The following is a 23072-nucleotide window of genomic DNA, read 5'->3' on the forward strand; positions in this document are numbered from 1 at the left end:
CCATATATGTTTTTTTCTTAAATTACTGTTACGTTAGTTTATTAACTGAAATATTTTAGAGGGCGCTACTTTATTTTATAACTTATTGTATATGTGATAATTCTCTGTTACGAGGTCACTTTTCTGCTTCATTTAAATCGCATTTTCTTTTTTTATGTGTGTTTTTTGTTGTTGTTTTTATCTCTCTACTTCCGATTCTGCCTTTAGCAACAACATGATCACTTTCAAATTAAACAAAGTAACTCTTGTGTGGGTTCTAACTTATAAAGTCACTTTTATATGAGCTCTGACTGAATAAAGTTACTTTTGTGTGGGTTCTAACTAAATAATGTTACTTTTATAAGCACTCGGACTGAACAAAGTTACTTTTGTGTGGGTTAAAACTGAATAATGTTACACTTGTGTGAGTTCTAACTGAATAAAGTTATCTTTGTGTGAACTCTGACTGAGCAAAGTAACTCTTGTGTGGGTTCTAACTGAATAATGTTACTTTTATATGAACTCTGACTGAACAAAGTTACTTTTATGTGAGTTCTAACTGAAAAACGTTACACTTGTGTGGGTTATAAATGAACAAAGTTACTATTGTGTGATTATTAATGTATGTTCTTGGCTTTTTTTTTTCTCCACAAAACCTCAAATTAAATACGTGTCTTCGAAGACTTACATGTTGCCATGACTGATTAGAGTAACACATAACACTGATACACACTACCGGACAAAAGAAGAAACACTTTGGGCTAACAAACGATTTGCAATTTAGAGTATTTAATCATAAGCAAAATCATCCAAATAACAGTCATAAATATAATAGTAATTAAATGACAGTGACATGAACGCTAGGACATGCCTTGTAGACTAGAAGAAAAACACACTACGAGAAACTGAAGAAATCTAGATTACCAATAATGAATAAAAATCCATATTTTGTCAACTTCAGCGTACATTAAGACAACATTCAAGTTTCTTTTGGCTATAACTTACACCTGAGTCTTTATTTCGAGGTTACTGTCCAAAATAATTCCTGCTTGTACACTGGAGTGTAAAACATTAAGTAACTGGCGAATCCTGCCAACACACTAAATAACTGGCTGAAACGAGTCTTACGTACTTGTCAGCAGTTTTTGTGCACAAGGAATATTATACAATATTAAGCCTATACAATTAACATATTTTTTCAATTTACATGACTAAACAAAAAGAAGAGCGAGCCAGTGTCACGAGACACGATGCATCATCCGATATCGTTTTAAACGTCAAGAACGTGGTTTAAGTATGCAATATAGCAAATAGCCAATCGTAGAATCTCGATCTTTGAAAGTTTTTTATCGGGTGGTAGGGTTGGTAACAACTTCCTCAGTTCGGCAAACGCCACGTTAAAAGCTTCCACGCGAATTCTTTCTCGCGTTGCATGAGCAAGGCGATATTTCTGAGTCGCTCGGCGTCTTCGTCTGCGCTCTTCACGACTGAGGTGTGACGTCCCGTCTCGTGACGACCTCCGTCCGCTGCACGTACTGTTTACGGTTGAGTCATACCCAGGGGAATAAGTCGTTGAGTACGAAGGTGGTGAAGCAGTTTCGGGGTGAGTAGAGGAGGGCAGTTGGTCTGGATGGTTCAAGAACCCGTGGTGAGGACAAATCACCAGACTGTCCTTGTGATGTGGACAGATCACCAGACTGTCCTTGTCATTGGTTTCGTTGTACTCTCGTTCCCGGACCATGTTTACTCTTTCCAACACGGAAGGAAACATACAATGGGAACCTCACAGTAAATCACCAAACATAAATTTTTCGACGACAATGTCTTTTTCAAAACACTAAGTTTCAGTGGATCACCGGAGAGCCCCGTATATACCTGAAATTAGATAGACACACGTATAAACCATTAGAAATTAAATATTTCAATTATGCTATGAATATGCTAAATGATTTATGGAGAATACATGGTCTCGTATTTATCAATTAAATGTTCGTGGTTGGGTATGGTGCTCCAAAATCCATTCAAACCTGAAGAGAATGTGTGTGTGTATGTGTATGTGATGCTTCAAACTCAAGACAACATAAGGTATAGGTGGATTGGTTCTCAAAATCCACACGTGGTGAATATGTCTGATTTTAATACTCTCAAACTAGGCTTCATTCTAACTGGAAAATGTATCTAAAGTGCTATTAGTAGCGTCTACTACATTTTCAAAGCGTGAGAATGTCTTTTCTTTCGAAATGACTTTTAAATTTGGATATCTTGAAATCAAGGTCGTCACCAGGAATGCATAGATATACATCCTCTTTGACCTATAACCTCAGAAGAAACTCGAAGCTGACCCAACAAGAATGAATCCGTGCATCAGATGGGTCAGTAATCCCTGTAAGTGAACAAAAATCAATTTTTGTATGAGGTGGGTCAGCAGTCCTTGTTGTTCAACAAAACTTAATCTGAGTATCAGGTGGGTCAGTTCCCTGTAGGTCAACAACAATTAATATGTGTATCAAATGAGTCAGTAACCCTTGTTATTCAACAAAAATTAATATGTGTATCAGGTGGGTCAGTAGTCCCTGTAGGTCAACAACAATTAATATGTGCATCAGGTGGGTCAGTAGTCCCTGTAGGTCAACAAGAATTAATATGTGTATCAGGTGGGTCAGTAGTCCCTGTAAGTCAACAAGAATTAATCTGAGTATCAGGTGGGTCAGTAGTCCCTGTAGGTCAACAAGAATTAATCTGTGTATCAGGTGGGTCTGTAGTCCCTGTAGGTCAACAAGAATTAATCTGAGTATCAGGTGGGTCAGTAGTCCCTGTAGGTCAACAAGAATTAATCTGTGTATCAGGTGAGTCAGTAGTCCTTGTAAGTCAACAAGAATTAATCTGTGTATCAGTTGGGTCAGTAGTCCCTATAGGTCAACAAGAATTAATCTGAGTATCAGGTGGGTCAGTAGTCCCTGTAGGTCAACAAGAATTAATCTGTGTATCAGTTGGGTCAGTAGTCGCTATAGGTCAACAAGAATTAATCTGAGTATCAGGTGGGTCAGTAGTCCCTGTAGGTCAACAAGAATTAATCTGTGTATCAGTTGGGTCAGTAGTCCTTGTAGGTCAACAAGAATTAATCTGTGTATCAGGTGGGTCAGTAGTCCCTGTAGGTCAACAAGAATTAATCTGTGTATCAGGTGGGTCAATAGTCCTTGTTGTTCAACAAAAATTAATATGTGTATCAGGTGGGTCAGTAGTCCTTGTTGTTCAACAAGAATTAATCTGTGTATCAGGTGGGTCAGTAATCCCTGTAGGTCAACAACAATTAATCTGTGTATCAAAGAAGTCACTAGTCAGTACTTTATACATCGGTCAGAAGGACTCAAAATAAAAATGGCTTGATGGTCTTTGTAATAGAAATGTGTTTATTATTTTGGGAAGAATGTGATGAACTTTTAACATTTTTTTTTAATGTTCGTTTGTTTTTAGTCCTTTATGTATGTGTGTAATAGGCAGAGTTTATCAAAACGGAATATTTCTATCTCGGTAGTTATTACTTTTGACACGTTTAAACAGTTATTACTGTTGATCCATCTCAGTAGGTATTACTGTTGATACGTTTAAATAGTTACTGATGTTGAACCGCTTACTGTTGACACGTCTAAGTAGTTATTGGTGTTGAACTGCTTACTGTTGACCCATCTCAGTAGGTATTACAGTTGACACGTCTAAATAGTTATTAGTGTTGAACCGCTTACTGTTGACCCATCTCAGTTGGTATTACAGTTGATACGTTTAAATAGTTATTAGTGTTGAACCACTTACTGTTGACCCATCTCAGTAGGTATTACAGTTGACACGTCTAAATAGTTATTAGTGTTGAACCGCTTACTGTTGACCCATCTCAGTAGGTATTACTCTTGATACGTTTAAATAGTTATTGGTGTTGAACCGAATACTGTTGACCCATCTCAGAGGGTATTACTGTTAACACGTCTAAATAGTTATTAGTGTAAACATTCTCAGTGGTTGAGCCCCATATTTCGAAGTTTATGATGCTAAAATTCGACGTTCACTTTCCGCGGAGAGTACAGCGATTACAGGCAACTTTGTAGTTTTACGCTCAAACAAAGAAACCCGAAAAGTTACTGCTGAGACGTTAAAACATTCCACATGTTTAGCACGGGTGAATACGAGAATACCTGATCACAGATGCGTTCAAGGCATTTATTTAAAGTGTACGCTCAATACACATCAGATTCACGCTCGTAAAATACAGACTCGAGGTTAAACTCATTTCAGGTGTTTGCGTGCGTTTCAATAAGACACCTATGTAACCTACCCTCGGTCCTGCTTTTGTTTCGTTTTATGTCCATTTGCTTTCAATGTGATTGTCAAATTTCTGACATTACGCTCACAACTCATCGGAACTAATTGTATTCGTCGATCAACCTTTGAAACACGTTACATTATTACTATAACTTAGAACGTTATCAAACATTTATCTTTCAGCTTGTCCTCAGTTTTAAACAGTCTGGAGAGGGGTGGGAGAGACGCTATTTAAGCAGGCTGCTTAGTAAGTCTAAAGAAAAATCGATACTTAAACCCGACAGAAGACAACAGTAACACACACACGTACTAAAAATGCAAAGAAGAGAGCTCTTAGTGACAGGCCCAGATGAGTCAGTGTGGTGCACACCGATAGCCAAGCAATGAAACATACATGAGAAAGAAGCGAGTATTTTGTTACTTTTACGAATTAGCCCGTTCCCTTGAGCGAACCAATCTAGCCACTTTTCCCTCACCAGAAAATTGGTTGGGATGGTAGGCCTAATTAGATTTCGCTCCGTCGCCGAGTTTCAGTAAACGTTCGTGATCTTGTATGAGTATATAACGCACACGTGTCACGCGGTGAGCCGGCAAGTCGGACATGCAACAACCATCAATCGTTCCTGTGAAAGCTAGAGCGCACGTGCGTAAGACCTACTCGCTGTATGATATGGAAGTTCCGTACAGGTTTTGACAAGTGTGCCATTAAGATCAACTTAACTTTAGTTTGTAATTGTCGCGTAACATTCGTACATCCGCGTTAAGAACCCAGGTGTATGCACGAATATGTCACGTGCTGTGAAAGGTGTCCGCGTTCACATACTCGTAAATTATTAATTAGTTAACAATAAACGAGAATTGATGGCTTTCGTAATTATCACTCTTGTACCATTAAAAGTTACAGTTACAAAAATGATAGTTGTATCCAAAACATCTATGTTATTAGTGTTACGATTACCTCTTGCTTTGGAAATGCGTTATTTTCGCGTGTCGGATCCTCCGATCTATTAATAACAGAACTAATCAAAATGTTCTTCATCGAATTAGCTTTGATTTACTACCATTCTTACACCTTACTTTTACTGTTTAGTCCTAAAGTCGACGTCATAGATATTAACTGAAGTTGTCTCTGTTTCTTACTATTTTATGTCACGAGTATATCTAGGGAGAAAGTTTGAATTGAATTTCGCTCGAATCTACACGAGGGCTATGAACAGTGATGTTAAATTTGATGTTAAAAAGCGTAGCCGAAGAGTCAATAACTACACGAGGGCTATCCTCCAGTCGTCCCTAATATAGTAGCGATAGACTAGAGGGAAAGCAGCTACTCATCAACATCAACTCATGGGCAACGTTTTTTACTAGAATATAGAGAGATTCACTATTCATATCATGACACACCGACGGCTTAAAGGGCAAGAATGATCAGTACGACGAGAATTCGAACCCAATATCCTCACATAGCGAATAGAGCGCTATAACCACCAAGCTACGATAAACCTCAGAGAAAAAATTGAAATCTTTCATCATGAACAGTAGTTTCGTAGTAGTTTCATGTTATGTGAAATAGTAGTTTCACTTTACACACCAAAACATCATGTTAATGTTACATAAAATAGTCGTCTCATTTTACACATCAGAACATCACGTTATAGTTACATAAAATAGTCGTCTCATTTCACACATTAGAACATCACGTTAATGTTACATGAAATAGTACTCTAATTTTAAACACCAGTATATCACGTTAATGTTACATGAAATAGTATTCTCATTTTACACATCAGAACATCACGTAAATGTTACATGAAATAGTAGTCTCATATTACACACCAGAACATCACGTTAATGTTACATGAAATAGTAGTCTCATTTTAAACACCAGAAAATCACGTTAATATTACATGAAATAGTCGTTTCATTTTACACACCAGAACAGCACATTAATGTTTCATGAAATAGTAGTCTCAGTTAACACATCAGAACATCACGTTAATGTTACATGAAATAGTAGTCTCATTTTAAACACCATAAAATCACGTTAATGTTACATGAAATAGTCATTTCATTTTACACACCAGAATATCAAGTTAATATTACATGAAATAGTAGTCTCATTTTCCACACCACAAAATAACGTTGATGTTACATGAAATAGTAGTCTCATTTTACACATCAATACATCGCGTTAATGTTACATGAAATAGTAGTCTCATTTTACACACCAGAACATCGCGTTAATGTTACATGAAATAGTAGTCTCATTTTACACACCAGAACATCACGTTAATGTTACATGAAATAGTAGTCTCATTTTACACACCAGAACATCGTGTTAAATTTACATGAAATAGTAGTCTCATTTTACACACCAAATCATCACGTTAATGTCACATGAAATAGTAGTCTCATTTTACACACCAAAACATCACTTTAATGTTACATGTAATAGTAGTCTCATTTTACACACCAGAACATCACGTTTATGTTACATGAAATAGTAGTCTCATTGTACACACCAGAACATCACGTTAATGTTACATGTAATAGTAGTCTCATTTTACACACCAGAACATCACGTTTATGTTACATGAAATAGTAGTCTCATTTTACACACCAGAACATCGCGTTAATGTTACATGAAATGATAGTCTTATTTTACTCACCAGAATATCATGTTAATGTTACATGAAATAGTAGTCTCATTTTACACACCAGAACATCACGTTAATGTTACATGAAATAGTAGTCTTATTTTAAAACCAGAACATCACGTTAATGTTACATGAAATAGTAGTCTCATTTTACACACCAGAACATCGTGTTAATTTTACATCAAATAGTAGTCTCATTTTACACACCAGAACATCGTGTTAAATTTACATGAAATAGTAGTCTCATTTTACACACCAGAACATCACGTTAATGTTACATGAAATAGTAGTCTTATTTTAAAAACCAGAACATCACGTTGATGTTACATGAAATAGTAGTCTCATTTTAAACATCAGAACAACACGTTAATGTCACATGAAATAGTAGTCTCATTTTACACACCAGAACATCACGTTTATGTTACATGTAATAGTAGTCTCATTTTACACACCAGAACATCGCGTTAATGTTACATGAAATAGTAGTCTCATTTTACACACCAGAACATCACGTTAATGTTACATGAAATAGTAGTCTTATTTTTAAAACCAGAACATCATGTTGATGTTACATGAAATAGTAGTCTCATTTTACACATCAATACATCGCGTTAATGTTACATGAAATAGTAGTCTCATTTTACACATCAATACATCGCGTTAATGTTACATGAAATAGTAGTCTCATTTTCCACACCAGAACATCGCGTTAATGTTACATGAAATAGTAGTCTCATTTTACACACCAGAACATCACGTTAATGTTACATGAAATAGAAGTCTCATTTTACACACCAGAACATCGTGTTAAATTTACATGAAATAGTAGTCTCATTTTACACACCAAATCATCACGTTAATGTTACATGAAATAGTAGTCTCATTTTCCACACCAGAAAATAACATTAATGATACATCCAATAGTAATGTCATTTTACACATCAGAACATCACGTTAATGTTACATGAAATAGTAGTCTCATTTTACACACCAAAACATCACTTTAATGTTACATGAAATAGTAGTCTCATTTTACACAGCAGAACATCACGTTAATGTTACATGAAATAGTAGTCTCATTTTACACACCAGAACATCACGTTAATGTTACATGAAATAGTAGTCTCATTTTACACACCAGAACATCACGTTAATGTTACATGAAATAGTAGTCTCATTTTACACACCAAAACATCACGTTTATGTTACATGAAATAGTAGTCTCATTTTACACACCAGAACATCGCGTTAATGTTACATGAAATAGTAGTCTTATTTTACACACCAGAATATCATGTTAATGTTACATGAAATAGTAGTCTCATTTTACACACCAGAACATCACGTTAATGTTACATGAAATAGTAGTCTCATTTTACACACCAGAACATCACGTTAATGTTACATGTAATAGTAGTCTCATTTTACACACCAGAACATCACGTTTATGTTACATGAAATAGTAGTCTCATTTTACACACCAGAACATCGCGCTAATGTTACATGAAATGATAGTCTTATTTTACTCACCAGAATATCATGTTAATGTTACATGAAATAGTAGTCTCATTTTACACACCAGAACATCACGTTAATGTTACATGAAATAGTAGTCTTATTTTAAAACCAGAACATCACGTTAATGTTACATGAAATAGTAGACTCATTTTACACACCAGAACATCACGTTAATGTTACATGAAATAGTAGTAACAGTTTACACATCAGAACATCACGTTAATATTACATGAAATAGTAGTCTCATTTCAAACACCATAAAATCACGTTTCATTTTACACACCAGAATATCAAGTTAATGTTACATGAAATAGTAGTCTCATTTTCCACACCAGAACATCACGTTAATGTTACATGAAATAGTAGTCTCATTTTACACACCAGAACATCACGTTAATGTTACATGAAATAGTAGTCTCAGTTAACACATCAGAAAATAACGTTGATGTTACATGAAATAGTAGTCTCATTTTACACACCAGAACATCACGTTAATGTTACATGTAATAGTAGTCTCATTTTACACACCAAAACATCGCGTTAATGTTACATGAAATGATAGTCTTATTTTACTCACCAGAATATCATGTTAATGCTACATGAAATAGTAGTCTCATTTTACACACCAGAACATCACGTTAATGTTACATGAAATAGTAGTCTCATTTTAAACACCAGAAAATCACGTTAATATTACATGAAATAGTCGTTTCATTTTACACACCAGAACATCACGTTAATGTTACATGAAATAGTAGTCTCAGTTAACACATCAGAACATCACGTTAATGTTACATGAAATAGTAGTCTCATTTTACACACCAGAAAATCACGTTAATGTTACATGAAATAGTCGTTTCATTTTACACACCAGAATATCAAGTTAATGTTACATGAAATAGTAGTCTCATTTTCCACACCAGAAAATAACGTTAATGTTACATGAAATAGTAGTCTCATTTTACACATCAATACATCGCGTTAATGTTACATGAAATAGTAGTCTCATTTTACACATCAATACATCGCGTTAATGTTACATGAAATAGTAGTCTCATTTTACACACCAGAACATCGCGTTAATGTTACATGAAATAGTAGTCTCATTTTACACACCAGAACATCACGTTAATGTTACATGAAATAGTAGTCTCATTTTACACACCAGAACATCGTGTTAATGTTTACATGAAATAGTAGTCTCATTTTACACACCAAAACATCACGTTAATGTTACATGAAATAGTAGTCTCATTTTACACACCAAAACATCACTTTAATGTTACATGAAATAGTAGTCTCATTTTACACACCAGAACATCACGTTTATGTTACATGAAATAGTAGTCTCATTTTACACACCAGAACATCACGTTAATGTTACATGAAATAGTAGTCTCATTTTACACACCAGAACATCACGTTTATGTTACATGAAATAGTAGTCTCATTTTACACACCAGAACATCGCGTTAATGTTACATGAAATAGTAGTCTTATTTTACACACCAGAACATCACGTTTATTTAAATGTAATATTTGTCTCATTTTACACACCAGAACATCGCGTTAATGTTACATGAAATACTAGTCTTATTTTACACACCAGAATATCATGTTAATGTTACATGAAATAGTAGTCTCATTTTACACATCAGAACATCACGTTAATGTTACATGAAATAGTAGTCTCATTTTACACACCAGAACATCACATTAATGTTACATCAAATAGTAGTCTCATTTTACACACCAGAACATCACGTTAATGTTACATGAAATAGTAGTCTCATTTTACACACCAGAACATCACGTTAATGATACATGTAATAGTAGTCTCATTTTACACACCAGAACATCACGTTAATGTTACATGAAATAGTAGTCTCATTTTACACACCAGAACATCGTGTTAATTTTACATGAAATAGTAGACTCATTTTACACACCAGAACATCGTGTTAAATTTACATGAAATAGTAGTCTCATTTTACACACCAGAACATCACGTTAATGTTACATGAAATAGTAGTCTCATTTTAAACACCAGAACATCACGTTAATGTTACATGAAATAGTAGTCTCATTTTACACATCAGAACATCACGTTAATGTTACATGAAATAGTAGTCTCATTTTACACACCAGAACATCACGTTAATGTTACATGAAATAGTAGTCTCATTTTACACACCAGAACATCACGTTAATGTTACATGAAATAGTAGTCTCATTTTACACACCAGAACATCACGTTAATGTTACATGAAATAGTAGTCTCATTTTACAAACCAGAACATCACGTTAATGTTACATGAAATAGTAGTCTCATTTTACACACCAGAACATAAATAGTAGTCTCATTTTACACACCAAAACATCACGTTAATGTTACATGAAATAGTAGTCTCATTTCACACATGAGAACATCACGTTAATGTTACATGAAATAGTAGTCTCATTTTACACACCAGAACATCACGTTAATGTTACATGAAATAGTAGTCTCATTTTACACACATCAGAACATCACGTTAATGTTACATGAAATAGTAGTCTCATTTTACACACCAGAACATCACGTTAATGTTACATGTAATAGTAGTCTCATTTTACACACCAGAACATCACGTTAATGTTACATGAAATAGTAGTCTCATTTTACACACCAGAACATCACGTTAATGTTACATGAAATAGTAGTCTTATTTTACACCAGAACATCACGTTAATGTTACATGAAATAGTAGTCTCATTTTACACACCAGAACATCACGTTAATGTTACATGAAATAGTAGTCTCATTTTACACAAGAGAACATCACGTTAATGTTACATGAAATAGTAGTCTCATTTTACACAACAGAACATCACGTTAATGTTACATGAAATAGTAGTCTCATTTTACACACCAGAACATCGCGTTAATGTTACATGAAATAGTAGTCTCATTTTACACAACAGAACATCACGTTAATGTTACATGAAATAGTAGTCTCATTTTACACACCAGAACATCACGTTAATGTTACATGAAATAGTAGTCTCATTTTACACACCAATAATCATCACGTTAATGTTACATGAAATAGTAGTCTCATTTTACACACCAGAACATCACGTTAATGTTACATGAAATAGTAGTCTCATTTTACACATCAGAACATCACGTTAATGTTACATGAAATAGTAGTCTCATTTTACACACCAGAACATCACGTTAATGTTACATGAAATAGTAGTCTCATTTTACACACCAGAACATCACGTTAATGTTACATGAAATAGTAGTCTTATTTTACACACCAGAACATCACGTTAATGTTACATGAAATAGTAGTCTCATTTTACACACCAGAACATCACGTTAATGTTACATGAAATAGTAGTCTCATTTTACACATCAGAACATCACGTTAATGTTACATGAAATAGTAGTCTCATTTCAAACACCATAAAATCACGTTAATGTTACATGAAATAGTCGTTTCATTTTACACACCAGAATATCAAGTTAATGTTACATGAAATAGTAGTCTCATTTTCCACACCAGAAAATAACATTAATGATACATCCAATAGTAATGTCATTTTACACATCAGAACATCACGTTAATGTTACATGAAATAGTAGTCTCATTTTACACACCAGAACATCACGTTTATGTTACATGAAATAGTAGTCTCATTTTACACACCAGAACATCGCGTTAATGTTACATGAAATGATAGTCTTATTTTACACACAAGAATATCATGTTAATGTTACATAAAATAGTATTCTCATTTTACACACCAGAACATCACGTTAATGTTACATGAAATAGTAGTCTTATTTTACAAACCAGAACATCACGTTAATGTTACATGAAATAGTAGTCTCATTTTACACACCAGAACATCACGTTGATGTTACATGAAATAGTAGTAACATTTTAAACATCAGAACAACACGTTAATGTCACATGAAATAGTAGTCTCATTTCAAACACCATAAAATCACGTTTCATTTTACACCAGAATATCAAGTTAATGTCACATGAAATAGTAGTCTCATTTTCCACATCAGAACATCACGTTAATGTCACATGAAATAGTAGTTTCATTTTACTCACCAGAACATCACGTTAATGTTACATGAAATAGTAGTCTCATTTTACACATCAGAAAATCACGTTAATATTTACATGTAATAGTAGTCTCATTTTACACACACCAGAACATTACGTTTATGTTACATGTAATGATAGTCTTATTTTACACACCAAAATATCGCGTTAATGTCACATGAAATGATAGTCTTATTTTACTCACCAGAATATCATGTTAATGTTACATGAAATAGTAGTAGTCTCATTTTACACACCACAAAATCACGTTAATGTTACATGAAATAGTAGTCTCATTTTACACACCAGAACATCGCGTTAATGTTACATGAAATGATAGTCTTATTTTACACACCAGAACATCACGTTAATGTTACATGAAATAGTAGTCTCATTTTACACACCAGAACATCACGTTAATGTTACATGTAATAGTAGTCTCATTTTAAACACCATAAAATCATGTTTATGTTACATGAAATAGTAGTTTCATTTTACACACCAGAATATCGCGTTAATGTTTACATGAAATAGATAGTCTTATTTTCCACACCAGAAAATAATGTTAATGCTACATGAAATAGTAGTCTCATTTTACACACCAGAACATCGCGTTAATGTTACATGAAATAGTAGTCTTATTTTAAACATCAATACATCGCGTTAATGTTACATGAAATAGAAGTATCATTTTAAACATCAGAACATCGTTAATGTTACATGTTACATGTAATAGTAGTCTCATTTTACAAACCAGAACATCACGTTAATGTTACATGAAATAGTAGTCTCATTTTACACATGAGAACATCGTGTTGATGTTACATGAAAGAGTAGTCTCATTTTACACACCAAATCATCACGTTAATGTTACATGAAATAGTAGACTCATTTTACACACCAGAACATCACGTTAATGTTACATGAAATAGTAGTAACAGTTTACACATCAGAACATCACGTTAATATTACATGAAATAGTAGTCTCATTTCAAACACCATAAAATCACGTTAATGTTACATGAAATAGTCGTTTCATTTTACACACCAGAATATCAAGTTAATGTTACATGAAATAGTAGTCTCATTTTCCACACCAGAACATCACGTTAATGTTACATGAAATAGTAGTCTCATGTTACACACCAGAACATCACGTTAATGTTACATGTAATAGTAGTCTCATTTTACACACGAAAACATCACGTTTATGTTACATGAAATAGTAATCTCATTTTACACACCAGAACATCGCGTTAATGTTACATGAAATGATAGTCTTATTTTACACACCAATATCATGTTAATGTTACATGAAATAGTAGTCTCATTTTACACACCAGAACATCGCGTTAATGTTACATGAAATAGTAGTCTTATTTTATAAACCAGAACATCACGTTGATGTTACATGAAATAGAAGTCTCATTTTAAACATCAGAACATCACGTTAATGTTACATGTAATAGTAGTCTCATTTTACACACCAGAACATCACGTTAATGTTACATGAAATAGTAGTCTCATTTTACACATGAGAACATCACATTGATGTTACATGAAAGAGTAGTCTCATTTTACACACGAAAACATCACGTTTATGTTACATGAAATAGTAGACTCATTTTACAAACCAGAACATCACGTTAATGTTACATGAAATAGTAGTAACAGTTTACACATCAGAACATCACGTTAATATTACATGAAATAGTAGTCTCATTTCAAACATCATAAAATCACGTTAATGTTACATGAAATAGTCGTTTCATTTTACACACCAGAATATCACGTTAATGTTACATGAAATAGTAGTCTCATTTTCCACACCAGAACATCACGTTAATGTTACATGAAATAGTAGTCTCATTTTACACACCAGAACATCACGTTAATGTTACATGAAATAGTAGTCTTATTTTTAAAACCAGAACATCACGTTAATGTTACATGAAATAGTAGTCTTATTTTAAAAACCAGAACATCACGTTAATGTTACATGATATAGTAGTCTCATTTTACACACCAGAACATCGTGTTAATTTTACAAGATATAGTAGTCTTATTTTAAAAACCAGAACATCACGTTGATGTTACATGAAACAGTAGTCTCTTTTAAACATCAGAACAACACGTTAATGTCACATGAAATAGTAGTCTCATTTTACACACAAAACATCACTTTAATGTTACATGAAATAGTAGTCTCATTTTACACACCAGAACATCACGTTAATGTTACATGAAATAGTAGTCTCATTTTACACACCAAAACATCACTTTAATGTTACATGAAATAGTAGTCTCATTTTACACACCAGAACATCACGTTAATGTTACATGAAATAGTAGTCTCATTTTACACACGAAAACATTACGTTTATGTTACATGAAATAGTAGTCTCATTTTACACACCAAAACATCGCGTTAATGTTACATGAAATGATAGTCTTGTTTTACACACCAGAATATCATGTTAATGCTACATGAAATAGTAGTCTCATTTCAAACACCATAACTTAGTAATCACGTTAATGTTACATGAAATAGTAGTCTCATTTTACACACCAGAACATCACGTTAATGTTACATGAAATAGTAGTCTCATTTTCCACACCAGAACATCACGTTAATGTTACATGAAATAGTAGTCTCATTTTACACACCAGAACATCACGTTAATGTTACATGAAATAGTAGTCTCATTTTACACACCAGAAAATCACGTTAATGTTACATGTAATAGTAGTCTCATTTTACACACCAGAACATCACGTTTATTTAAATGTAATATTTGTCTCATTTTACACACCAGAACATCGTGTTAATTTTACAAGAAATGATAGTCTTATTTTACACACCAGAATATCATGTTAATGTCACATCAAATAGTAGTCTCATTTTACACACCAGAACATCACGTTAATGTTACATGAAATAGTTGTCTTATTTTAAAAACCAGAACATCACGTTGATGTTACATGAAATAGTAGTCTTATTTTAAACATCAGAACAACACGTTAATGTCACATGAAATAGTAGTCTCATTTTACACACCTGAACATCACGTTACTGTTACATGTAATAGTAGTCTCATTTTACACACCAGAACATCACGTTTATGTTACATGAAATAGTAGTAACATTTTACACATCAGAACATCGCGCTAATATTACATGAAATGATAGTCTTATTTTAAACACACAGGAAAATCATGTTAATGTTACATGAAATAGTAGTCTCAATTTACACACCAGAACATCACGTTAATATTATATGAAATAGTAGTCTTATTTTAAAAACCAGAACATCACGTTAATGTTACATGAAATAGTAGTCTCATTTTACACACCAGAACACCGTGTTAATTTTACATGAAATAATAGACTCATTTTACACACCAGAACATCACGTTAATGTTACATGAAATAGTAGTAACAGTTTACACACCAGAACATCACGTTAATGTTACATGAAATAGTAGTCTCATTTCAAACACCACAAAATCACGTTAATGTTACATGAAATAGTCGTTTCATTCTACACACCAGAATATCAAGTTAATGTTACATGAAATAGTAGTCTCATTTTCCACACCAGAAAATAACGTTAATATTACATCCAATAGTAATGTCATTTTACACATCAGAACATCACGTTAATGTTACATGAAATAGTAGTTTCATTTTACACACCAAAACATCACTTTAATTTTACATGAAATAGTAGTCTCATTTTACACACCAGAACATCACGTTAATGTTACATGAAATAGTAGTCTCATTTTACACACCAAAACATCACTTTAATGTTACATAAAATAGTACTCTCATTTTACCAGGAACATCACGTTAATGTTACATGAAATAGTAGTCTTATTTTAAAAACCAGAACATCACGTTCATGTTACATGAAATAGTAGTCTCATTTTACACATTAATACATCGCGTTAATGTTACATGAAATAGTAGTCTCATTTTACACATCAATACATCGCGTTAATGTTACATGAAATAGTAGTCTCATTTTAAACACCAGAACATCAGCGTTAATCTTACATGAAATAGTAGTCTCATTTTACACACCAGGAGATCACGTTAATGTTACATGAAATATAGTAGTCTCATTTTACACACCAGAACATCGTGTTAAATTTACATGAAATAGTAGTCTCATTTTACACATAAAATCATCACGTTAATGTTACATGAAATAGTAGTCTCATTTTACACACCAGAACATAACGTTAATGTTACATGAAATAGAACTCTCATTTTACACACAGAACATCACGTTAATGTTACATGAAATAGTAGTCTCATTTTACACACAAGAACATCGTTAATGACAAATAGTAGTCTCATTTTACACACCAGAACATCACGTTAATGTTACATGAAATAGTAGTATCATTTTACACACCAGAGAAATCACGTTAATATTTTTGCTTGAAATAGTAGTCTCATTTTACACCAGAACATCGCGTTAATGTTACGCTTAAGAATGATAGTCTTATTTTACACACCAGAATATCATGTTTAAGATTTACATGAGAATAGTGTTATCTCATTTTACACATCAGAACATCACGTTAATGTTACATTACAGAATACAGTGAGTCTCATTTTTACACGCACCCAGAACATCACGTTAATGTTACGTAAGCAATAGTGGTCTCATTTTACACCAGAACATCACGTTTATGTTACATGAAATAGTAGTCTCATTTTTTTACACACCAGAAAATGACACATTAATGATGCAGCAGAACAGTGGTCTCATTTTAATGAAAGAACATCACGTTTATGTTACATGTCATAGTAGTCTCATTTTACACACCAGAACATCACGTTTATTTAAATGTAATATTTGTCTCATTTTACACACCAGAACATCGCGTTAATGTTACATGAAATACTAGTCTCATTTTACACACCAGAACATCACGTTAATGTTACATGAAATAGTAGTCTTATTTTTAAAACCAGAACATCATGTTGATGTTACATGAAATAGTATTCTCATTTTACACATCAATACATCGCGTTAATGTTACATGAAATAGTAGTCTCATTTTACACATCAATACATCGCGTTAATGTTACATGAAATAGTCTCATTTTACACACCAGAACATCGCGTTAATATTACATGAAATAGTAGTCTTATTTCAAAAACCATAGAATCACGTTAATGTTATATGAAATAGTCGTTTCATTTTACACACCAGAATATCAAGTTAATGTTACATGAAATAGTAGTCTCATTTTACACACCAGAACATCGCGTTAATGTTACATGAAATAGTAGTCTCATTTTACACAACAGAACATCACGTTAATGTTACATGAAATAGTAGTCTCATTTTACACACCAGAACATCACGTTAATGTTACATGAAATAGTAGTCTCATTTTACACACAAGAACATCGCGTTAATGTTACATGAAATAGTAGTCTCATTTTACACACCAGAACATCACGTTAATGTTACATGAAATAGTAGTCTCATTTTACACACCAGAACATCACGTTAATGTTACATGAAATAGTAGTCTCATTTTACACACCAGAACATCACGTTAATGTTACATGAAATAGTAGTCTCATTTTACACACCAGAACATCACGTTAATGTTACATGAAATAGTAGTCTCATTTTACACACCAGAACATCACGTTAATGTTACATGAAATAGTAGTCTCATTTTACACACCAGAACATCACGTTAATGTTACATGAAATAGTAGTCTCATTTTACACACCAGAACATCACGTTAATGTTACATGAAATAGTAGTCTCATTTTACACACCAGAACATCACGTTAATGTTACATGAAATAGTAGTCTCATTTTACACCATCACGTTATCACGTTAATGTTACATGAAATAGTCACGTTCATTTTACACACCAGAACATCACGTTAAACATGTTACATGAAATAGTAGTCTCATTTTACACACCAGAACATCACGTTAATGTTACATGAAATAGTAGTCTCATTTTACACACCAGAACATCACGTTAATGTTACATAAAATTGTAGTCTCATATTTACACCAGAACATCACGTTAATGTTACATGAAATAGTAGTCTCATTTTACACACCAGAACATCACGTTAATGTTACATGAAATAGTAGTCTCATTTTACACACCAGAACATCACGTTAATGTTACATGAAATAGTAGTCTCATTTTACACACCAGAACATCACGTTAATGTTACATGAAATAGTAGTCTCATTTTACACACCAGAACATCACGTTAATGTTACATGAAATAGTAGTCTCATTTTACACACCAGAACATCACGTTAATGTTACATGAAATAGTAGTCTCATTTTACACACCAGAACATCACGTTAATGTTACATGAAATAGTAGTCTCATTTTACACACCAGAACATCACGTTAATGTTACATGAAATAGTAGTCTCATTTTACACACCAGAACATCATGTTAATGTTACATGAAATAGTAGTCTCATTTTACACACCAGAACATCACGTTAATGTTACATGAAATAGTAGTCTCATTTTACACACCAGAACATCACGTTAATGTTACATGAAATAGTAGTCTCATTTTACACACCAGAACATCACGTTAATGTTACATGAAATAGTAGTCTCATTTTACACACCAGAACATCACGTTAATGTTACATGAAATAGTAGTCTCATTTTACACACCAGAACATCACGTTAATGTTACATGAAATAGTAGTCTCATTTTACACACCAGAACATCACGTTAATGTTACATGAAATAGTAGTCTCATTTTACACACCAGAACATCACGTTAATGTTACATGAAATAGTAGTCTCATTTTACACACCAGAACATCACGTTAATGTTACATGAAATAGTAGTCTCATTTTACACACCAGAACATCACGTTAATGTTACATGAAATAGTAGTCTCATTTTACACACCAGAACATCACGTTAATGTTACATGAAATAGTAGTCTCATTTTACACACCAGAACATCACGTTAATGTTACATGAAATAGTAGTCTCATTTTACACACCAGAACATCACGTTAATGTTACATGAAATAGTAGTCTCATTTTACACACCAGAACATCACGTTAATGTTACATGAAATAGTAGTCTCATTTTACACACCAGAACATCATTAATGTTACATGTTAATGTTACATGAAATAGTAGTCTCATTTTACACACCAGAACATCACGTTAATGTTACATGAAATAGTAGTCTCATTTTACACACCAGAACATCACGTTAATGTTACATGAAATAGTAGTCTCATTTTACACACCAGAACATCACGTTAATGTTACATGAAATAGTAGTCTCATTTTACACACCAGAACATCACGTTAATGTTACATGAAATAGTAGTCTCATTTTCCACACCAGAAATAGTTAATGTTACATCAAATAGTAGTCTCATTTTACACACCAGAACATCACGTTAATGTTACATGAAATAGTAGTCTCATTTTACACACCAGAACATCACGTTAATGTTACATGAAATAGTAGTCTCATTTTACACACCAGAACATCACGTTAATGTTACATGAAATAGTAGTCTCATTTTACACACCAGAACATCACGTTAATGTTACATGAAATAGTAGTCTCATTTTACACACCAGAACATCACGTTAATGTTACATGAAATAGTAGTCTCATTTTACACACCAGAACATCACGTTAATGTTACATGAAATAGTAGTCTCATTTTACACACCAGAACATCACGTTAATGTTACATGAAATAGTAGTCTCATTTTACACACCAGAACATCACGTTAATGTTACATGAAATAGTAGTCTCATTTTACACACCAGAACATCACGTTAATGTTACATGAAATAGTAGTCTCATTTTACACACCAGAACATCACGTTAATGTTACATGAAATAGTAGTCTCATTTTACACACCAGAACATCACGTTAATGTTACATGAAATAGTAGTCTCATTTTACACACCAGAACATCACGTTAATGTTACATGAAATAGTAGTCTCATTTTACACACCAGAACATCACGTTAATGTTACATGAAATAGTAGTCTCATTTTACACACCAGAACATCACGTTAATGTTACATGAAATAGTAGTCTCATTTTACACACCAGAACATCACGTTAATGTTACATGAAATAGTAGTCTCATTTTACACACCAGAACATCACGTTAATGTTACATGAAATAGTAGTCTCATTTTACACACCAGAACATCACGTTAATGTTACATGAAATAGTAGTCTCATTTTACACACCAGAACATCACGTTAATGTTACATGAAATAGTAGTCTCATTTTACACACCAGAACATCACGTTAATGTTACATGAAATAGTAGTCTCATTTTACACACCAGAACATCACGTTAATGTTACATGAAATAGTAGTCTCATTTTACACACCAGAACATCACGTTAATGTTACATGAAATAGTAGTCTCATTTTACACACCAGAACATCACGTTAATGTTACATGAAATAGTAGTCTCATTTTACACACCAGAACATCACGTTAATGTTACATGAAATAGTAGTCTCATTTTAACACCACACCAGAATGAATCACGTTAATGTTACATGAAATAGTAGTCTCATTTTACACACCAGAACATCACGTTAATGTTACATGAAATAGTAGTCTCATTTTACACACCAGAACATCACGTTAATGTTACATGAAATAGTAGTCTCATTTTACACCAGAACATCACGTTAATGTTACATGAAATAGTAGTCTCATTTTACACACATCACGTTAATGTTACATGAAATAGTAGTCTCATTTTACACACCAGAACATCACGTTAATGTTACATGAAATAGTAGTCTCATTTTACACACCAGAACATCACGTTAATGTTACATGAAATAGTAGTCTCATTTTACACACCAGAACATCACGTTAATGTTACATGAAATAGTAGTCTCATTTTACACACCAGAACATCACGTTAATGTTACATGAAATAGTAGTCTCATTTTACACACCAGAACATCATGTTAATGTTACATGAAATAGTAGTCTCATTTTACACAGAACATCAAATGTTACATCACGTTAATGTTACATGAAATAGTAGTCTCATTTTACACACCAGAACATCACGTTAATGTTACATGAAATAGTAGTCTCATTTTACACACCAGAACATCACGTTAATGTTACATGAAATAGTAGTCTCATTTTACACACCAGAACCAGAAAATCACGTTAATGTTACATGAAATAGTAGTCTCATTTTACACACCAGAACATCACGTTAATGTTACATGAAATAGTAGTCTTATTTTACACACCAGAAAATCACGTTAATGTTACATGTAATGGTAGTCTCATTTTACACACCAGAACATCACGTTAATGTTACATGAAATAGTAGTCTCATTTTACACACCAGAACATCACGTTAATGTTACATGAAATAGTAGTCTCATTTTACACACCAGAACATCACGTTAATGTTACATGAAATAGTAGTCTCATTTTACACACCAGAACATCACGTTAATGTTACATGAAATAGTAGTCTCATTTTACACACCAGAACATCACGTTAATGTTACATGAAATAGTAGTCTCATTTTACACACCAGAACATCACGTTAATGTTACATGAAATAGTAGTCTCATTTTACACACCAGAACATCACGTTAATGTTACATGAAATAGTAGTCTCATTTTACACACCAGAACATCACGTTAATGTTACATGAAATAGTAGTCTCATTTTACACACCAAATCATCACGTTAATGTTACATGAAATAGTAGTCTCATTTTACACACCAGAACATCACGTTAATGTTACATGAAATAGTAGTCTCATTTTACACACCAGAACATCACGTTAATGTTACATGAAATAGTAGTCTCATTTTACACACCAGAACATCACGTTAATGTTACATGAAATAGTAGTCTCATTTTACACACCAGAACATCACGTTAATGTTACATGAAATAGTAGTCTCATTTTACACACCAGAACATCACGTTAATGTTACATGAAATAGTAGTCTCATTTTACACACCAGAACATCACGTTAATGTTACATGAAATAGTAGTCTCATTTTACACACCAGAACATCACGTTAATGTTACATGAAATAGTAGTCTCATTTTCTCACACCAGAACATCACGTTAATGTTACATGAAATAGTAGTCTCATTTTACACACCAGAACATCACGTTAATGTTACATGAAATAGTAGTCTCATTTTACACACCAGAACATCACGTTAATGTTACATGAAATAGTAGTCTCATTTTACACACCAAATCATCACGTTGATGTTACATGAAATAGTAGTCATTTTACACACCAGTTAATGTTACATGAAATAGTAGTCTCATTTTACACACCAGAACATCACGTTAATGTTACATGAAATAGTAGTCTCATTTTACACACCAGAACATCACGTTAATGTTACATGAAATAGTAGTCTCATTTTACACACCAGAACATCAC

At 33.0% G+C, this 23072-nt stretch overlaps 1 protein-coding gene across 1 annotated transcript in view; it reads right to left on the reverse strand.

Annotated features, from left to right (window-relative positions):
• Positions 1-818: 818 nt before the first annotated feature.
• LOC143253835 (uncharacterized) overlaps positions 819-23072 on the reverse strand; it is a 106052-nt gene continuing 83798 nt past the window's right edge. The window contains exon 2 of the mRNA XM_076508292.1: positions 819-1854. Within this exon, the coding sequence (XP_076364407.1) occupies positions 1250-1750 (501 nt within the window). The 5' untranslated portion in view covers positions 1751-1854 and the 3' untranslated portion in view covers positions 819-1249. The remainder of the gene's footprint in view (positions 1855-23072) is intronic.

This window comes from Tachypleus tridentatus, chromosome 1 (genome assembly GCF_004210375.1).
Source record: "Tachypleus tridentatus isolate NWPU-2018 chromosome 1, ASM421037v1, whole genome shotgun sequence".
In the NCBI taxonomy this organism is placed as follows: Eukaryota; Metazoa; Arthropoda; class Merostomata; order Xiphosura; family Limulidae; genus Tachypleus; species Tachypleus tridentatus.